The following is an 18,050-nucleotide window of genomic DNA, read 5'->3' as shown; positions in this document are numbered from 1 at the left end:
GACCTTTGATAGTGATGCATTTGTTTTTGTACTAGCCTTTGCATTTGCTGAATAATGAGATGAAACTAGGTCTCACAGTTGTATGTGAAACGCCACCATCATCAAAAATCATTGAACCTGCACTGTATTATTGATCATGAACCAATAGCACCGCAGGGTTTGTTTTGGGGAGGAGCTGCGCTGACTCTGTTGAGTGGATGTTGGTATGGAAATGATACTGAAAAGCAACATGCAGCTCTGCTGTACTGCAGGTGTTGTGGTTTGAAAAGGGACTGCCACTCCAGCATCACAACTTCTTGCTCTGACCAGTCAGAAAGGTAAATAAAAATATTCAACTAATATTCTTTGCATTTTCATGTTTTCAACTGCAGGATGGTTTTGAATCAAATCAGTAATCTACATTTTTAATTAAAACTTTTTACCTAAATTTTATGCATAATTTCTTTTCAGGCAAATTACAATGATGTACACAAACTGCAAATCTACACCCTTCGATACTATATCACTGATATGTTTTTATAACAACCTATGGTATGGTAAATATGGTATAATGGTATATAATGTATAGTGCTAGTCAGAGCCAGGAAAAGCAAATGCATCATGATAGAGTGAAATATGCATCACACACATAATGCCTGGCTAATCCCAGTGTTGACAGAGCATGTGGATTGTTCTGGATGTCTGTTGTGTTAGTGCTGGAGAGCATGTGACTTTGGATGTGCAGTGAACTAAATCAAAGGCTTTAATGCCAGTTTGAATGACAGCCAAGAGACTTTACTCACTCCTCTCTCTTTGTCTCTCAGATAAATAAATATACTGCATGAAAAGAAAAAAGAAAGAGCAATATTCTTATATAATCAGTTTTAGTGAGAATAAAAAGTCCAGGTTATTTGCCCTCAGCCTGCATGCGTCTCTTTTAGATTAATACTTGTTGATGTGTTTTTGCATGGTGCAGATTTCCAGTGATGGCTGGCCAGCAGAAGCTTCTCTCACTGTGGGTTTGGCTGCTGCTTATGGCAGCACTGTTCCCGGGTGCACAGTACGTGTACAGTAAGCGTGGAGGCTTCAAGGGTCGAGGAAAAGGTGACAGTAACAAAGTGCCTCCCTCCCAGAGCGGAGGCCTCTCCAAGCATGGTCTGAAGTGGGCCGGAGCAGCAGCGGCCGGCATGCTGGGGGGCACAGGCACTGGCTACGGGCTGGGCTTCCTCGGTAGGCCCAAGCATGGTTCTGGGAATCATAACAGCCATAAAACTAGCTCCTCTGAGCAAGATCAACGGCTTTACTACAATGAGCGCCAAGCATATCAAAACCGGTCTCTGTGGAGAGCCCTGGTTAGCACGGCTGCCCCTGCTCCCATGAGTAACATCTTTCTCACATTTGGACATGTGGTGTCTTTCCTTATAGCAGCCTGGATCAGAGACATTTGATCTAACCTCTGATGACTGGGCTGAATCATCAAATCAAATCAAATCAAATCAAAATCAAATCAAATAAAAGCTCCTTTGAATAAATTATCTTTCCTGTCCTTTCTTGTTGAACATGGGATAATTATGTTTGTCCATGTTTTAACTCTAAGCTTTATATGATTGGAAAACTTTAGCTACCATTTAGGACACTGAGGTCATGTCTGTAGTCATGTTACTTCAGGACTTTTCAGGAGAGAAAATATACTAATTTAAAGTCACAGAAAAGCAGCTAATTTTCCCATTTGAGAAGCTGGAACCATCAAATGTTTGTGATGAAAAAACACTTAAAACTATTGTTTTTAATTATATAAAATTGTCTGTCAGTCAGCTAATTGCTGCAGCTCATTCTGACCTTTTCTTTATTCAACAAAATATATCAAACTACTCAATGCATCGTTGTTAAATAAAAAGCCAAATATGTAAAGTTAAAAAAGTTTCATGATCCAGAAACTGCAAATGGCCTATAAAACAGAATAGCAGAAACTTTGCCATCAAAATAGTGGATGAGAGATGAACTGCAAGTAACTGCAAGTAACGGCGAGCAAGATCATAAATGCGAACATGTGACAGTGTTTGTGAAATTATATTATTTAGGGAGAGAAGCCTTTATTTCATTATTTATTTTATTCAACACATAAACATTCATGACAGACCATATTAAATCATATTAGTCTTGTTATTTGATGTGTAAAATGTTTATAATGGTCAAAACCAGAAAATTCACACAGGTGTTTATACTCCCTGTGTGATGCAGTTACAGAATATCCAGTCCTAAAGGGAAATAAGTGCACTTTACAGATATTCAACATCCTAAATAGTATGAAAATGCCAAATTGTTCACTGAATTCACTTTACCAGAATTTAAAAAAAAAGAAAAGGAAAACACCCTGGGTGGAGTATGGAAACCAGTAAACTGGAAGGACGGAAATTTGACGTAGGACTGGCTGGGTAAGAACAAAATAAAGCGTCATCACAATAAAAGGGTTCGTACGATCACTTCCAGATATACTGTACAGTATACTTTGCAAGTATTTGAACAGCACAACACTTGACTCTTCATTTTGGTTTAACATATACAGTAAGTTATAACATACTAAATATTGTGTGTGTGAAGAACTTTATAAAATGCAGACTTAACTGAATACACTATGCCCAAACAGCAGACTGAAATGAACAGTAACATTTTTTTCTTTAAACTTAACATTTACTTGGGTGAAATCCCTTGAAATGGCAATACTGGCCTGCAAACTTTAAGTAGCATTTTTCAAAACACAGCTACCAAGTGCTTTACAAAACCTAAAGGGAATGAATGCATTAGATAAAGGAAAACAAGCTGGAATAGTAAAATAACCACAAACACAAGGAAACACAGTATCACAGCAGTGAACAATACCAAACACAACTGTCAAAAAGGAGCGCTCTTATTGGAGAGAGATGCATCATGACAGCCAACAGAGGCTAAAGTTTGGGAAATGCAAACAGAGGTATTTACAGACCCACCAACATCTGAACCATGACTATCTCACTATGCTGCAGGAAGACGATGAGATGCAGAGATGCCCTGATCAGATCAGGCCCGGAAAGTCTGGAAAGTTTGAGTGTCCCTGGAGACTAACGAGTATGCCTGGACACATGAACATGAAACCAAGGTTGGACCAAGATATGTGAACAAGGCTCCGAACCAAGACAGCAATATCCATGTACAGTGTGTACATCCTCTGTGTTGCTTCTTCCACTGTTTCCAGGCAATATTAAGCCAGTGCCAGGACTTCCAGTTTCGCTGTTAACCTTGTCTGACTGTGGATGTAATGAGTTAAGTCACGGTACAAAGATATAGATTAGTGAATTGTTGTGGACCTCCTCTGTTCAAGACCCCAGTCAAATCCAAGCTCTCAGCAAGATAGCGCTGCACAGAGTAAAAGCATCAGACGCCATCAACAACAAATGCATCTACTATTCTCAACAGCTGCAGGCATGGTGGCGGCAACACTAATAACATCTTGCTGCACATCTAAAGGCGTGCATGGACTGAAGCCTCCTTTCTGTTGAAAGCTATTAGATGCAGGATTTTACAGGCAGCTGAACAACAAAATAATGTGTGAGTAGCATGTACCTGAGAGAGACTAGGCCTATTCTTAATGTGAGGATGTCCTCACCCTTACTTTAATTTCTATCACACAAGTGTTTAAAGGTGCTAGATGTGAGTTTTCTCTGCCACCGAATGTGGTTTCTTGCCAGGAGCGAGTTCTGGTGATAGTGGTGATAATGATCACTTGCCAAGAGCTTCAGCGATTGTTGTGTTTACAAGTTAAGAGCTTAGAATACGCCCTCTGAGCCGCACTACTTCTTCATCCTCTCATGCTGAATGGGAGAAGACTGGACACGACGGTGACTCGCTATCGCAAAGTATTGCAAGATAGCTGTTTAGCAGTAGACAAAAGAAATGATAGAAATGGGCTCAAAACATGAGTTAACATTGGTGAAGCTTTCCACCGCTCTTGGCGAGTACAGGAAAAAAAGTCCGTAAATAAACAACTGTCAATGCTAACGTTGGCTATGTAGCGATAGAAAAAACTTAAATATTGCACCTTTAACTATTTATTGTGTGATTAAAAAAAACATCTGTCCATGGGAAAATCGTCAGTTCTGCAAAAGATAGCCTTCAATATCTACCAGTGCATTTGAATGATGTTTACAAATTTGGGGGACATGTGGTAAGTATGACTTAATAATGACTTCCAAGGAATCCCTCTAGGTTTTATCATTTTGCCATATGTAAACACCATTTGGGCACATGTTTGTACCAAACTGTGCACATAGCCAGTCTTGCGACCTTGTAAAGGTTTCGTCTTGGCCATCTGACAACAATGCAGAGCCAAACATTAAACCTAATCACTCCTAATGGATGTGGTGAAAAACCCTGGCAGACCACATTGTGGAATTATCTCAAATTTTGTTCCCACTGCCAAATTATTATTATTTCTTCTTTGAATCTAATGAACTTTTCCTTTTGATATTTCGGCATATTTCACCAATTGAAAAGTCTGTATGTTTAATTGTCCAGTACAGATGAAAGCATGAATTGATGACCTGCACATATATAAAACTCTTAATGTCACATGCTTATTTTACACAGCAGATATATTGTCATAATAAATTGTCACAAAAATTGAACTTAAATTCCCTGAATCCGTTTTCTATGCATTCAGTGCTCAAAGTGCAAAATTAATTGTTGGAGAGAAACTGACAGAAAAAATAAGTGCAGCTTGTACAACACAAAAAACTGATGACCGAACTGTGAGATTTTAACATGACTGCTGTCCCGTAAAATGTACTCGTTATTTATACATGGAAATTTTGTTATCTTCTGATCGTTTTCTGCGGTGATAATAAATGGTTGACTAAGTATAACCCAAGCAACTTGTAAGTGTACAGCTATGCTTTGCAATGTAGAGATAATATCCATTAGCAGACTGTGGACGTGCAGGTATAATGAATTAGAAACCTATTTGGGGTATGGTTAAAGGAAGGCTATTTGTTTTCACTGGAGCAGGAGCATGCTGGAAAGTAGCATGAAGAGGGAGGTGAAAAGTTGGATCACCCCGTGGTTCAGAGGGCTGCTCCGACTGTGCTGCAATTGCTCAGGTTTTCGTTCCTGTAGAAAGCGCTCAGAATAAACCATGTACTGCTCAACACAGCGCCGGGCCTTCACTTGCTCAATTAGTGCTGGGTATCCAATCTCCTCAATGCTGACAGTGTCATCATCCTCCTCATCACCTCCACTCTTAGGAGTGGAGGAGCTGCTGCCCTGATCTTTCGGAGGGGCAGTGCTATTCATACACCGGTCCATGAAGTTATCGTAGGTCTCTGCCCGTGGTGGAGGGTTGTAGACATAATCACGGCCAAAATCTTTTTCATCTGTGGAGTGGGAGCCATAACGGCGGTACATGTAGTTGTTGTAATAGTACTCCTCTTCAGGGTTGCGGAAACCGAAATGTGGTCGAGGGAAGCGCCCGAGTCCATAGCCAACAGCCATCCCAGCTACAGCACCAACACCCGCAGCCACTATGGCTTTTTTGGCAAAACTACTTGACTTGGGCTTGTATCCCATATTCTGCACAGAACGAGAGAAAGGAGACCCTCCCATCCCATTACCACCATATCCATAGCCTCCTCCACCAAAGCGGGGACTGAGGATCTTATTATTTGGGTTCCAGTTGGGGTAACCACCAACTGCTCCACCAGGGTAACCTCCTGGATTTGAACCAGGTACACCCCAACCCTGTCCTGTATTACCCCCTCTGACTGGGTAACCGCCAGCCGCTGGATACTGGTATGGGTAGCCGCCTGGGTTGATACCTCCCCTGCCTGGGCTTTGGTTAGGATAGCCACCTGCTGCTGGGTAGCCCCCAGCAGCTGGGTAGCCTCCTGCAGCAGGGTACTGGTTAGGGTATCCTCCCTGGTTGGTACCAGCTCTGCCTGGGTATTGGTTGGGATAGCCACCTGCTGCTGGGTAGCCCCCACCGGGTGAATACTGGTTAGGATACCCTCCAGCTGGGTTTCCACCTGCAGCGGGATAGCCACCTGCAGGGTTCTGGTTTGGATAACCTCCAGGATTGGCTCTGCCAGGATACTGGTTGGGATAACCACCTGCTGCTGGATAGCCCCCACCGGGTGAATACTGGTTAGGATACCCTCCAGCGGCTGGGTTTCCACCTGCAGCGGGATAGCCACCTGCAGGATTCTGGTTTGGATAACCTCCAGGATTGGCTCTGCCAGGATGCTGGTTGGGGTTACTACCAGCTCCTGGATAACTTGCTGGGTTTTGTCTGGGATATCCTCCTGAATTAGTGCCTGTTCCAGGATAAGGGTAACTTCCACCAGAAGGGTATGGATTGGTGTTTCGATTGGGACTCTGTGGCTGTCTGGGGTAGCTTCCTGGCTGAGACTGAGATGGTTTTGACTGTGTCCCACCCTTGCTGCTGGTAGACGATGTTTTCTTGCTGCTGCTGCTGCTTCTTTTAGCCCATGTGGAATCAGTGCTCAGGAGACACATAATAAGAAGGGACAGAACAGCCAACTCGCACAACCTCCCCATCTTGTCCCTACAGATAATGATCATAAAAACAATACAACACTATAAAAACAACATTGGTTTCCTTGTTGTTTTCCTATAGCATGACATGCAAAATAGCCTAGCCTTACCTTTTCATTTAATAATGATCAACATGGGCCACAAAATATTATTATATACCCATTTATAATCTTCTAAAGTCCATATAGTATAAAACAGTCTTATTCAATCCTTCAAAATGAGTATCCTACTCAAAGATATCCAGTTAGAACTCACAGCATTGTTCTCTCATCATTTGGTTAATCAAAAAAATTATTAATTAATTAAATCGACATTCCAGCCGTAACCACAAAGAGTGAACGAAGATATATTTTATCTTTACATCAGTGAGTGACAACCGTTGCATCACTAACACCCTGCTCGCCTAGTTAAACCAATAACGCTAAATGAGTACATAATAACGGACATGTGTGCCGCGCTTCGTTCTCTCGTCAAGCCATCCCACAAAGACAAATAACATCATCAGTAAATATGAATCAATTTGCCGTTATTTCTTACCGTGGGGTGATGGTTTATCTGTATGAGTCGAGTATATTTCGGTTATAGGCTACTGCGTTGTTGTGCTCTCTCACTCTCTCTCTCTCCTTCAGTTCTGTGCTCTAGCTCGGGCTGGGTCTGTCCGGATGGGGTGCGCTCGTTTTGATACACAGCAAGTAGGCTACGCTGTAGAGTGGAGGTGGGAAAACTACTTGATGTTTACCTTTTTTTTTTTTTTAACTTACCACTTATCACCCAGTGCTATCACTAGTCCTTCTTGGATGTGGGGCAGCACAACGGTGCTGTAAACGCTCCGTGTAGGCTATAAAATGTCAGAAAATATTGGAAAATGCCCATCATTGTTTCGTGAATTGAACATATCCCGACCAACAGGCAAAAGCCCAAAGATGTTGAGTTCAGTGTCATATAAAATAAAACAAGGGGAAAACAACAAATATTCACATTTGAAAAGCCGGAGAAATTACTTTAACAATTAATCAGTTATCAAAATAATTGCAAATTAATTTCTTGTCAGTCGACTAGTAAACTAATCAACAGTCGTTCGCCCTGGGGCCTTCTGGGGGGTTAATGCACCTTATTAGAGGTAGGCTAAATTGTGCTAACGATGCCTCCGTTCGACCGGTACATCCGTGTTTCTAGAACAAGCGCACACCCGAAGCTTGCGCAGTTCAGTGGATCTGGGATCTCAGCAGGTCTGGGATCAGAAAGTATGTCAGGTCTGCGAGCGGCTCTTTCATTGGATTATATCGGCTGGCCGTGACGTCAAGCTTGTAAACTGTACAGTACCCGTATGTACTCGCAGCTCGCTGTCCGGGACACGGTGGAAACATGTCGGGAATGAGAGAGCTCAGTGGGGGAACTGCGTTTCTGATAGGCACACCCGAGACCTAAACAGCACGGTAAATAGTCAGGACGGAGGGTGGCGTTTTTATGCGAGGTTAGAGCAACTGCCTGGGGCTGCGTTACTATTTCACGGAAGCGAGCCAGTCGGTGTCGAATGGACGGATAGAGACCAACTGCCGGGGCTTGACACGAAGAAGTAGCCTAGCAGGTAGGCGGCCGGGTCGGGGGAAAGAGAGGAGGAACAGCGTGAGCGGGCTCAAATCAAGACGGGGCCGCTCTTAACCGGGGGATGTTATCCGTACTGTCTTATGGCAGACTGGTAGCCAGGGCTGTCCTGGGCGGACTCTCTCAGACGGACGGTCGGGACTACAGCCTGATCACCGCCAGCTATGGCTACGGTAAAGACTTTCGCAAGGGGATCCTGAAGAAAGGGATGTGCTATGGGGACGATGCCTGCTTCATAGCGCGGCACAGGACCGCCGATGTGTTGGGTAAGCTCTCCGACATATAAAACACTGTAACTGCCTTGCTGATGCGTGTTAGACACCCTCTGTGCTCGGGTGACCTTCAGTGAGCTAGCCTAACACGTGTACCGACCACTCGGATGAAAACACAACAGCCCCCACCCCTTTGCAAAAACAGAGCCATTACTTTTCACCCTCTTTTACAGAGGTTATGTCAGTTTAACATAAAACAGGGCGGATGCTTACAATAGATCAGCCAGTGCATTACACCTCCAACTGTGTCATTTAATGCATTAATTGTGATTGTGTGGTGTTTTGAGGTGAAACACCAAATGACCTTTCACCTAGATGAGCTCAAACTGCAGAATACATGGCGGCAGGGCGAGATATTGAACACATTAAATCAGGAGATGGAGATTTTCACCGTTAAAGGTGGACAGGGCTGAAAGAGACCTTTTTACAACATCTCAGACTGAACACTACAATGTCTTGCAAAGGTCAGAATGGTTGAGCATGGAGGCAGCCATATTGCTAATACCGTCGGTAGCCTCCTAGCTTAGCTGAGTGTAATTGCTTTGTCCTCACTGCTCAGCTGACATGAGGAACAGCGAAATGCTCGACTAACCACGTGCCGTGTCGACACTTAAAAATAAGTGTTTTATGATTTTTCACGCAATGTACAGTCCTAAATGTTTGGGCTGATGATATGAAGTAAAAATAGCCACCTCTGAGGAACAAAATCCCCCTCAGGACTTCACGTGTTTACACATGGCCCGCAGAAATAACGTGGTGGGGGTGGTGAAGTCTACTAAACTATCAAGACAGCTATAAAAAAAAAACTTGGCTTTTGGCCCGGGTAACAGAAATGGATGGTGGTCCTTTTGTCCATAAGCACAGAGGGGGGTGAAGATTCCCAAGCTGCATTATATATTTTCACTTTCTTATTTGAGGGGATTTCACCAAAAGAAATTGGTACTAATGTGGGTCTGTGATTTGTATTTGTTTTATATTCCTCACAGGGCATGGAAACACTACTTGTTAACAGTATTGGTGTTTTCAAATATCATACAATATCTTGTTCTGTCTGTGTTGAAAGTGACATCTGAAAAAAAGTGGGCTTTGACATTAAATGTTACAGCATATTATTGCTTTTAGAAGCATTTTCTGCGTTTTAGCTTTTCCAGTAATTCCCATTCAAAAGAAGTCAACAAAAGCTTTTTTCCCCCCAAAGTTTTTTTGAATGTTTGATGGTACAGAGCTATATCTCAGTTAGATGATTGTTTCTTCTTGCCATCTTCTCTATAGCTCTGGAGTGGGATATAATGCACTTAGCAGATATCCAGTAACGTCATCCAGTATCATCCCGATGCATACTGATCACTTCAGAATACAGTTAAGATTCACCTCAGTGTGTTTAACTCATGGTGAGGCACAGATCATAGAGTTGGGTGCTGACAAAAATACGAACTTAAATAGATTCAGTTAGCAGTGAAATTTCAGGACAAGAGAGTATGTTTGCAGGTATTTATGAGGTAAACTATACTACACAGTTTGTTGAATTGTGAGAATATTCAGGAGGTATATTACCTGTGTAACAGTCAATATTTTTACAGCAGAGGTTAGGGTACAGATTTAACAGCAGTAACAATGAAACATGTGACCCACTCATGAATCCACACATTCACGTTTAGCAGTTTGACAAATGTCTGCAAGAGGAACCATTGAAAATTACCATAGCAATGCCACTGACAGGAAAGGAAAGAACTAGCAGCAGCAGTATAGACCTGTAGATATACACTAGACATGTTGATGTTGCCTTCTACAGACAAAGTACAAGCCACGGCAGTCAAAATATTACAAAATAGCAGATCCTTACATTTGCTAACCTGGAACCAGACTGTGTTTGGCACTTTTGCTTGAAAAATTAATTTTCTGTTGACTGACTAATTGGTTCAACTAAGAACTGTACAGCAGCTAAATACTGGTTATCACTTAGTACGACAAAAATGCTAGCATTAGTTTGAGGGGTGTGTGAGCACCAAAACAGTGATAAGATTAAAATTTTTATTCCCATTTTGTCCATCAGGTGTAGCAGATGGCGTCGGTGGTTGGCGCGATTATGGTGTTGACCCGTCTCAGTTCTCTGCCACCTTAATGAGAACCTGTGAGCGACTGGTGAAGGAGGGACGCTTCACTCCCAGTTATCCAGTGGGCATCCTGACCTCTGGCTACTACGAGCTTCTACAGAACAAAGTTCCCCTGCTAGGTGAGTACACACACTCTCTCTCTCACACACACACACACACACAGACACACACACAGATACACACCCACAATATGTTATGGTACACAGTCTGTGGTAGAGTGAGTCATGCTTCCCATGTGAACAGCCATACTCTGAGAATTAAATAACATAGCTGCAGGATGAGTCAGTCTGTGAGTAGCCTTGCTTAGAGAGTTGCATAACATGTTACTATAAGTCAAGACAGAACTTATCTCCTTTTTAAAATGCATGTCAAAATGTCTTTCACTAAGTTGACTGAAAGTGCATCAAGGATAGAGGAAGGGGTTTTATTTGTTTGTTTTCTTTTTTTTTTAACATACATATGCGCAAAGAATTGCAGTTTCACAAAGTATAGTATTTTGCTCGGTATTCACATATTATTAACACGAGGATTGTTGGTTGTCATTGATTTCGGCTTAGACCTTCATCCCACTGAGTGATGTAATATCCATGAGGTAACCAACTAACTTGATCAGTCTGTATTTTGTTATGCCACCAGTTGAAATTTTAGACTCAGTGGCCTTGTTGGCCTCAACAGTTTTCCTTTTACGCAAGGTGAACATTTTGCCTCATACCAGAGGCCTCCAAAAGGCCAGGAGTGCATCTGTAACTGACACTGCTGGAGGACTGAACTGATTTTAAAAGCATGGCCATGTCAAACATGTGACCAAGGTCACATTTCTTCTTAGACTCAGTATCCCTGACCCACAGCCAGTGCAGACACTAAATGTTAACCTCCTCCCCCTCTCACTATGTTTGTCAAATGGTCTACTTTTATTTTAGGCAGCAGTGACAAGGTCTATGTTTGACCTTCCCTGCTCAAGGTTACTGGGCCTATTGGCTTGTAACGCTGCAGTCACTGGGGATCTGGGACAAGCAAAGAATTTGACCTGTGTGTTTTGTTTTGGTTTTTTTCTTCTCTCTCTCTCTTTTGATGGAAGAACATTTGGTAATTACATAATAATCTCACCCAGCCACAATGAAAGCATCAGATTCATCAGGGTGGTGTGCATGAAGGCGGTGATGCACTGGTTGGGCAGCATTCTCACTCTGTGAAGCGAAACACACATCCAGCCTCTACTTCTTTTTTTTCTTTTTCTTTTTTTTTTTTCTTCTTCTTTTTTTCCTAATCTTTCCAAACTGGAAATGTTAGCATTTTCTCTGTGGTGCTGCAGTATCCTCAACCCAACAAATGTTTCTTTTCCACTTCCCTCTACATATCTATAACCTTATTGTTGTTTTGCTCTCCTATTTGTAGGGAGCAGCACTGCCTGTATTGTGGTTCTGGATCGGCGGAGTCACCGGTTACACACGTGTAACCTTGGTGACTCGGGTTTCCTGGTGGTTCGGGGAGGAGAGGTGGTTCATCGCTCGGACGAGCAACAGCACTATTTTAACACACCCTTCCAGCTGTCCATCGCTCCTCCGGGAGCCGAAGGGGTGGTGCTCAGTGACAGGTCAGTAGCTCAGTGTTGCTGACATCATTATAAGTCATGTGAAGGCAATTTAAAGAATAAAATCAAAAAAGTTGTATTGTAGAGACACTGGAAAGTGGTGATGCTAGTAGCTTTGCAGCAATCTACACAAGTGGACCAGGGTGATGTTGAATTGCTCTTTGTAAACTTCCATTGTATCGCTGTGCTACTACCTCGCCCAGCTTTGAGCCTTTGCATGTGCCTGAGAGTGCATGCCATTTTGCAAAGCAGATCTTTACAAAAATAAGAGGTTTAGCGTGTCCACTTCTAAACAGTTGAGTTAAATCGATTTTTTTTTTTAAGCAAATGTAGCTGCAGTGGAAACTTTGCTACAATGTTTGAAGAAAAAACAAGATCTGAGATGCTTTATGTAGCATTTCACAGTGTGTGCAGGTGTACATGGGTTTGCTGGCCAAACTAGGCTCGACTCTGCAGAGCAGCATCATGTACATGATCGTCTTTTCCTTTATCACCCGCATGGAAAATCCCCTCATCATATTCTATTCCAGTTTATTGTTTTTGTTCAGATTTCAGTGATTTGTAGAGGTAAACATGCCATCGCCTTTGTGATCACAACCTACTAAAATTACATTAAAAATACATTACTCAACACAAGTACATGAATATTACATACCAACAAAAGAATATTAGGGAAAGAAGTTGGGAAATGTACAGAATCAGTTAGAAATTATTTGTATGCTTTTCACACAAACTTGTTTTCACTGCTGCAGGAATGTCATGGTGCTTTAAGCACACCACCGCTAAACCACTCCTCTGCACCAAGTAATGTGATTCTGTGGCTCCAGACAGCCCCATGCAGTCTTTTACAACTCGGTCTGTAGCCGACGTGAGAGCATACTCTGGGTGTTGGCAGTTGTTGTAGTGATGATGTACTGACACATACTAGTGGAAAAGACAAACACAGATAGGATGTAAGATTTTGTACACTAATTTTTGTCTTTCTGCCTCTAAAGAATCTTTGAAACAGGCAGATTATGTCTGTCGTTGTCGTGTATCTTGACCTTCTTTGCCATCCGTGTATGAATGTATTCCAGATGAAGAGTTGACACAGGCTTTCTTCTGTTAGCTGGGTTGTTCTAATCTGGATAGCTACATATATGTCGTTCTTTATACAATATATGTAACCTTTACAAACGTGTTCCTTACTGCCCAACGTCAACTACCTCAACTGAATATGCATTAGTTTAATGCATTATCAAGAATGTAATTACAGAATGTCTCAATGTGGCATATACACAGACTTAAAAGGCTGCACTGATAGGTGTCACAATTTGATTCTGACAATGGCAGCCTGATTAACAAGGGATAAACCTTTTGTAATCCATTTGGAGCATTTTCAAGGTCTTGTTTTTGAATCCTTTTTCCCACTCTAGTTTAATCCTGTTCATCTGGTGTGAGATAAAGTTTAAAATTTAGCAATCAACAAGCAAACCTTTCCTTTTTTGTGGCTCTGTGGTATGTCACCTTTAAAATAAAAACCCTCCAGACCAAGCAGGAACATACTGTTAAAGGCTCCCAGGAAATAAAACTTGAGTCTTGGGTTAGGTGCCAGTGCAAGCTAGAGTTCTTCTCTTGTTTGGCAAGGACACGCAGGGCAGGCTGCTTCCGAGTCAGCTGTCAGATTAAACACCCACGCCATGTCTACCCTTAAGATTTGGCAGCGTGACCTGCTTAATTCCATACTGGAAACTGTTGACAGCAGCTCAGACGCCATTTGTGACTGATCTTGCCATACCCCCTGTTTCTTCCAGTCCTGAAGCAGCTGACAGCTCCTCCTTCGACGTGCAGCTTGGTGACATCATTCTTACAGCAACCGATGGCCTCTTTGACAACATGCCAGACTACATGATTCTTCAGGAGCTCAAAAAACTCAAGGTCTTACTTCTGAATGAATATATATATATATATATATGTGTGTGTGTGTACAGTAATTACACACTATACATATGTGCAGAGAGATTTATTTTCTTTCACCTTTTAATGCTTTTTATGTTTGCTTGATTCAGACTACCAACTATGACAGCATCCTGCAGACTGCACAGAGCATTGCAAAGCAAGCTCACGACCTTGCCTATGACCCAAACTATATGTCTCCTTTTGCACAGTTTGCCTGTGACAATGGCCTGAATGTAAGAGGTAAGTGTACTGTGCTCAGATGTGTTTTCTCTTTTTAACACTATGCTTAATACGGTATATGTAATTCAAATGTTATTAAAAGCTGAGAGACCACATAGGCTTAGTCCTAACTGCAACGACCATGGGTTCAGTCCGGCCCACAGCCCTTTGCTGCATGTCATCCCCTCTCTCTCTCTCTCTAATTTTCCTGCCTATCTCTCACTGTCCTGTCAAAATAAAGGAAAAAATGCCCCAAAAAAAACTTAAAAAGCTGACACAAGAATGGTCCCCTTTTTTTTTTTTTTTAATTATTATTAAAACGGTCAACTTTAAAAACTGTGTCTTCAATTGTCTGAAGTTTAAGAATTTAAAAATGTGAATGAAAATATTGTGTAAATTTAGTGATATTTGGCATCATTCACAGCTTTAGTTTGGCTTCCTTTGTCCAGACCAAAGCTAAATAGAAAGGGAAATGTTATGCTCTCAGCACATGGTGGTCATGAGTTCCAACTGGCATTGCAGAAAAAAACCTCCAGCCCTACTTTGCATGGTTGCAGGTTTGGCACGGTTCCTCACACTCTTTTGTCTTTTTCTGCAGGAGGGAAGCCAGATGATATCACGGTGCTGCTGTCCATTGTGGCTGAATATACAGACTAAAAGTGCGTTTGTGTGCGTTTGTATATGCGCGAGTGTGTGTGCTTCTTTGGGGCTGATCCTTCCTTCCCATCTGCCTGAGTCTTCCACCTGCAGCCCTCCCCAAATGCACTGCGTCCTGTGGGCCAATTGGAGAGGCCCACCAACACGACACACTCCTTGCTGCGGGACTGGCGTCCATCCGTGTAACACTTTGTTTTCTTCCTCCGTTTTGTTTTGGTGCTTGAACGGTTGAGGGGAAGCAGGCAGCTAGACGGACATATTCATGTTGATCATGATGTGGGAGGAGCCGAGTACAATGGGCTGAGGGATGCCTCTCAGTCTCCCATGTCTCACTGTGTGGCATCAACACTTTTTAGGTGATGTGATGAAGAGACAGTCCACAACAGTTTGGATTAACTAGGCGTTTTAAAATCTGGCAGCCCTTGTGTATAAAAAGCGATATTATAGGAGGAGTAAGCCATGGTTTTGGATTGTTAGAGTAGTGATAGAGTTGACTAATCTGTGTCTGTTGTCCCAGTTGTTAATCCGCACCATGTTGTAAATGTGTTTGAACAAAGCATATAGATGGACCGAGGAAGCTGATGTTGGGAGTGGATGGGCGTTACTGGAGAATGAAAAATAAGAGTTGGATTTAGGAATGTTTAACCATGGAAGAGCTAACTAGTAATTGGTGCAGATAAAAGAAATCTGTAAAGAGAACCCGTAACATTTGTAAGAGCTCACATGTGATGGTTAATCAGGTTTTGTCACTTGGCTGAGGGATCTGTCGGAGCGCACATCCTGATAAGATGTAAATATTTCTGTGTTTTCGGGGCTACATTCTGGCCTTCCTGTTGTCTTTGCTTTGTTGGTTAAAGCAAAGAGCTATTTCGTTACTGTTGTGGAGGATGTACACATGCATTCATAAATATATTTTTCTTGTATAGATGTTAATCTTGAAGTGAGCTTTATCAATCCCGCACTTCCACTCGCTGAAATGAACAAGATGACATTTGCTGAGATTGATTGCAACAGTTGTGTGGTAGGAAGGATGTTTAAAAAGTGTGTGTGTGTGTGTGTGTGTGTGTGTGTGTGTGTGTGTGTGTGTGTGTGTGTGTGTGTGTGTGTGTGTGTGTGTGTGGAGCAGATGTTAGAGGTTGTTTTTGGAATGTGTGGTGTGTTCAATGTTAATATTTGTTATCTCACAAAGCTAAAGCTAGCATCTGGGAATGCTTAAATTGCAATGATAGGTCAGGCATGAATTTAAAGGAAAAGATGTATTTTTTTAATGTTATTTAGTTTTCAGAGTAAGAGTTTGAAGTGTCTGCTGACATGATGTGTGATGGATGACAAAAAGATCCAGCTATCTTAAAAAGAAATGTGTGTGTGTGTGTAATTGTAAGAGAGAGTGAGTGTGAGTGTGTGTCAGATTTCAGTTTTTTTTTTTTCTCAGTTCCTTATTTCCCTTTACATTTGTTTGCTGCTTCTTTTGTAATTCCAATGTCTGTACATGACTTGACATGATTTATTTGAACATGGTCATCATGATTGTAATGAGTGTGCGTAAGTGTTTGTTTGTGTGCTGGATTTCATCCAATTACAATAATCAAAGACATGATAGTCTGTCCCTTTGTCTAACAGCTCACCCAAGTGGTTTGGACAATGTCTTTACAGTTTAAAAAGCAGGTGCACCAAAGACACATTTTCTTTGTGTATGTCATTATGCTTTGTTGTTATAAACATCATACAGCAATACTGTAAATTCCTTGTGCTCTGAGTCTAGCGTGATGGCAAGAGGTGTGGGTGGAAATGTTCCGAGGAACACTGAAATGTCTTTTCTATGCCTAAAGTTGTTTGCGAACAAAGGTTGTATCATATTCTTGGTATAAATCATATGTGACTGATGTATTAGACAGGTTTATAAACCAAAGAAGGAAAGCCATATATAAATACATGATTAATCTGTAAGCCGAGTTGTAAAGGTAACATTGTGTTGGTGGAGACCAATATTGTCATTGTGTTGTTCTTTTAACAGTCATGGTAGAAATTCTACAGTTGCTGCCATAGTTGAATCCACTGGTCCTGCACATGTCTTGCATTAGTAAGCGGGGTTCTACAAATAATTCATGTATGTGGTGGATCAGCAGGACAACAAATGACCACATTTTACATGAATCCAAATTAGACTGATCTTTTCTTCCTCATATACATAATGGCAGTTGTTGAATATGGTTTCTGTCTGAGCTATCTGCGCCATTTTTTTCAAAGTTCATTTCACACAGTTGTTGTTCTTGTCTTAAGGATGGTTTGTGTACAAAGGTTCTGAACTTGTATTTATTTCAAAGATAGCTCCCTATTTGACAGGGAGATGTAACTCATATGCAGAGGGAGGGGTGGTGAGATGGGTAATGGTGCTGTGAACTTACGGTATGAGGGTGAGCACAGTTTCAGCCTTAACAAATAGCTATTCCCGTAATCAAGAGGCCTTTCCTGTCATTGCAAGCTTGTCTCGTCTCGGTCACGTTGCCCAGTGTTTGATGTAAATGAAGTCTGCCCCATTCTTTCTCTCCTGTAAAGTCGTTCTCAAAGGTGCTTCTGCAGTCTGTATGGTATGATAGTCCTCTTTCCAGAAAGCGATGTTTGTGCGTATGAAAGACACACCTATGTCAGTGTATATAGAGTGTAACAATGCAGGTCTAATTTATGTAAATATGTTTTAAAATATGTACAATATTTAAATAAAGAATCTAGTATTTATACTAAATTTGAGTGATTTCATGATTCCATGTTTGAAGCAATTTTATCTTCAGACAAATCTTCACAAAAGATTCATTCAGTCTTACAAATGACTGACAGCAGTGTGTGTGTGTCTGTCAAGCCAAAGAAATGTTAATAAAAGTACGTAGTCTTGTGTCAATGTTTATCTAATTACATTAAGTGCAAAATGAGTCTTCATGTTAAAATGATCATTTAAAGGAAATGGCTAAATTTGTATACATGTATGTATAGAAACATACAGTATGTACAGCATATGCCAAGTATCTGCTACTTTCCAGGTATATTGTAGGGATATATGCAAAGTACATTTACTGAAGTACAACTTTGAGGTACTTG

The 18,050-nt window shown here is 41.6% G+C and overlaps 2 protein-coding genes across 2 annotated transcripts; one reads left to right on the top strand and one right to left on the bottom strand.

Moving 5' to 3' along the window:
• Nucleotides 1–2,065: 2,065 nt before the first annotated feature.
• LOC111234188 (calcium-binding protein P-like) lies at nucleotides 2,066–7,208 on the bottom strand. Its single transcript, XM_022762149.1, has 2 exons — nucleotides 7,099–7,208; nucleotides 2,066–6,571 (listed from the first exon to the last, which is right to left on the bottom strand). The coding sequence occupies exon 2, from the start codon at nucleotides 6,562–6,564 to the stop codon at nucleotides 5,008–5,010; it is 1,557 nt and encodes a 518-aa protein (XP_022617870.1). The 5' UTR covers nucleotides 6,565–6,571; nucleotides 7,099–7,208; the 3' UTR covers nucleotides 2,066–5,007.
• Nucleotides 7,209–7,858: 650 nt separating this feature from the next.
• On the top strand, nucleotides 7,859–17,694 carry LOC111234241 (protein phosphatase PTC7 homolog). The gene is made up of 6 exons (XM_022762209.1): nucleotides 7,859–8,432; nucleotides 10,492–10,671; nucleotides 11,948–12,146; nucleotides 13,937–14,060; nucleotides 14,192–14,321; nucleotides 14,899–17,694. Exons 1-6 carry the CDS (start codon nucleotides 8,231–8,233, stop codon nucleotides 14,955–14,957), a joined length of 894 nt encoding a protein of 297 aa, XP_022617930.1. The 5' UTR covers nucleotides 7,859–8,230; the 3' UTR covers nucleotides 14,958–17,694.
• Nucleotides 17,695–18,050: the final 356 nt, after the last annotated feature.

The sequence above is a fragment of the Seriola dumerili genome, unplaced genomic scaffold, assembly GCF_002260705.1.
Source record: "Seriola dumerili isolate Sdu_G_001 unplaced genomic scaffold, Sdu_1.0 BDQW01000442.1, whole genome shotgun sequence".
NCBI classification, from domain to species: Eukaryota; Metazoa; Chordata; class Actinopteri; order Carangiformes; family Carangidae; genus Seriola; species Seriola dumerili.
The sequence above is the reverse complement of the archived record's forward strand: the minus strand, read 5'-3'. Positions and strand labels throughout refer to the sequence as shown.

Coding starts and splice junctions, on each gene's coding strand:
- LOC111234188 (XM_022762149.1), bottom strand. CDS start 6,564: ATGGGGAGGTTGTGCGAGTTGGCTGTTCTGTCCCTTCTTATTATGTGT.
- LOC111234241 (XM_022762209.1), top strand. CDS start 8,231: ATGTTATCCGTACTGTCTTATGGCAGACTGGTAGCCAGGGCTGTCCTG. Junction 10,672..11,947: donor GAACAAAGTTCCCCTGCTAG/GTGAGTACACAC, acceptor TCCTATTTGTAG/GGAGCAGCACTGCCTGTATT. Junction 14,061..14,191: donor AGGAGCTCAAAAAACTCAAG/GTCTTACTTCTG, acceptor TGCTTGATTCAG/ACTACCAACTATGACAGCAT.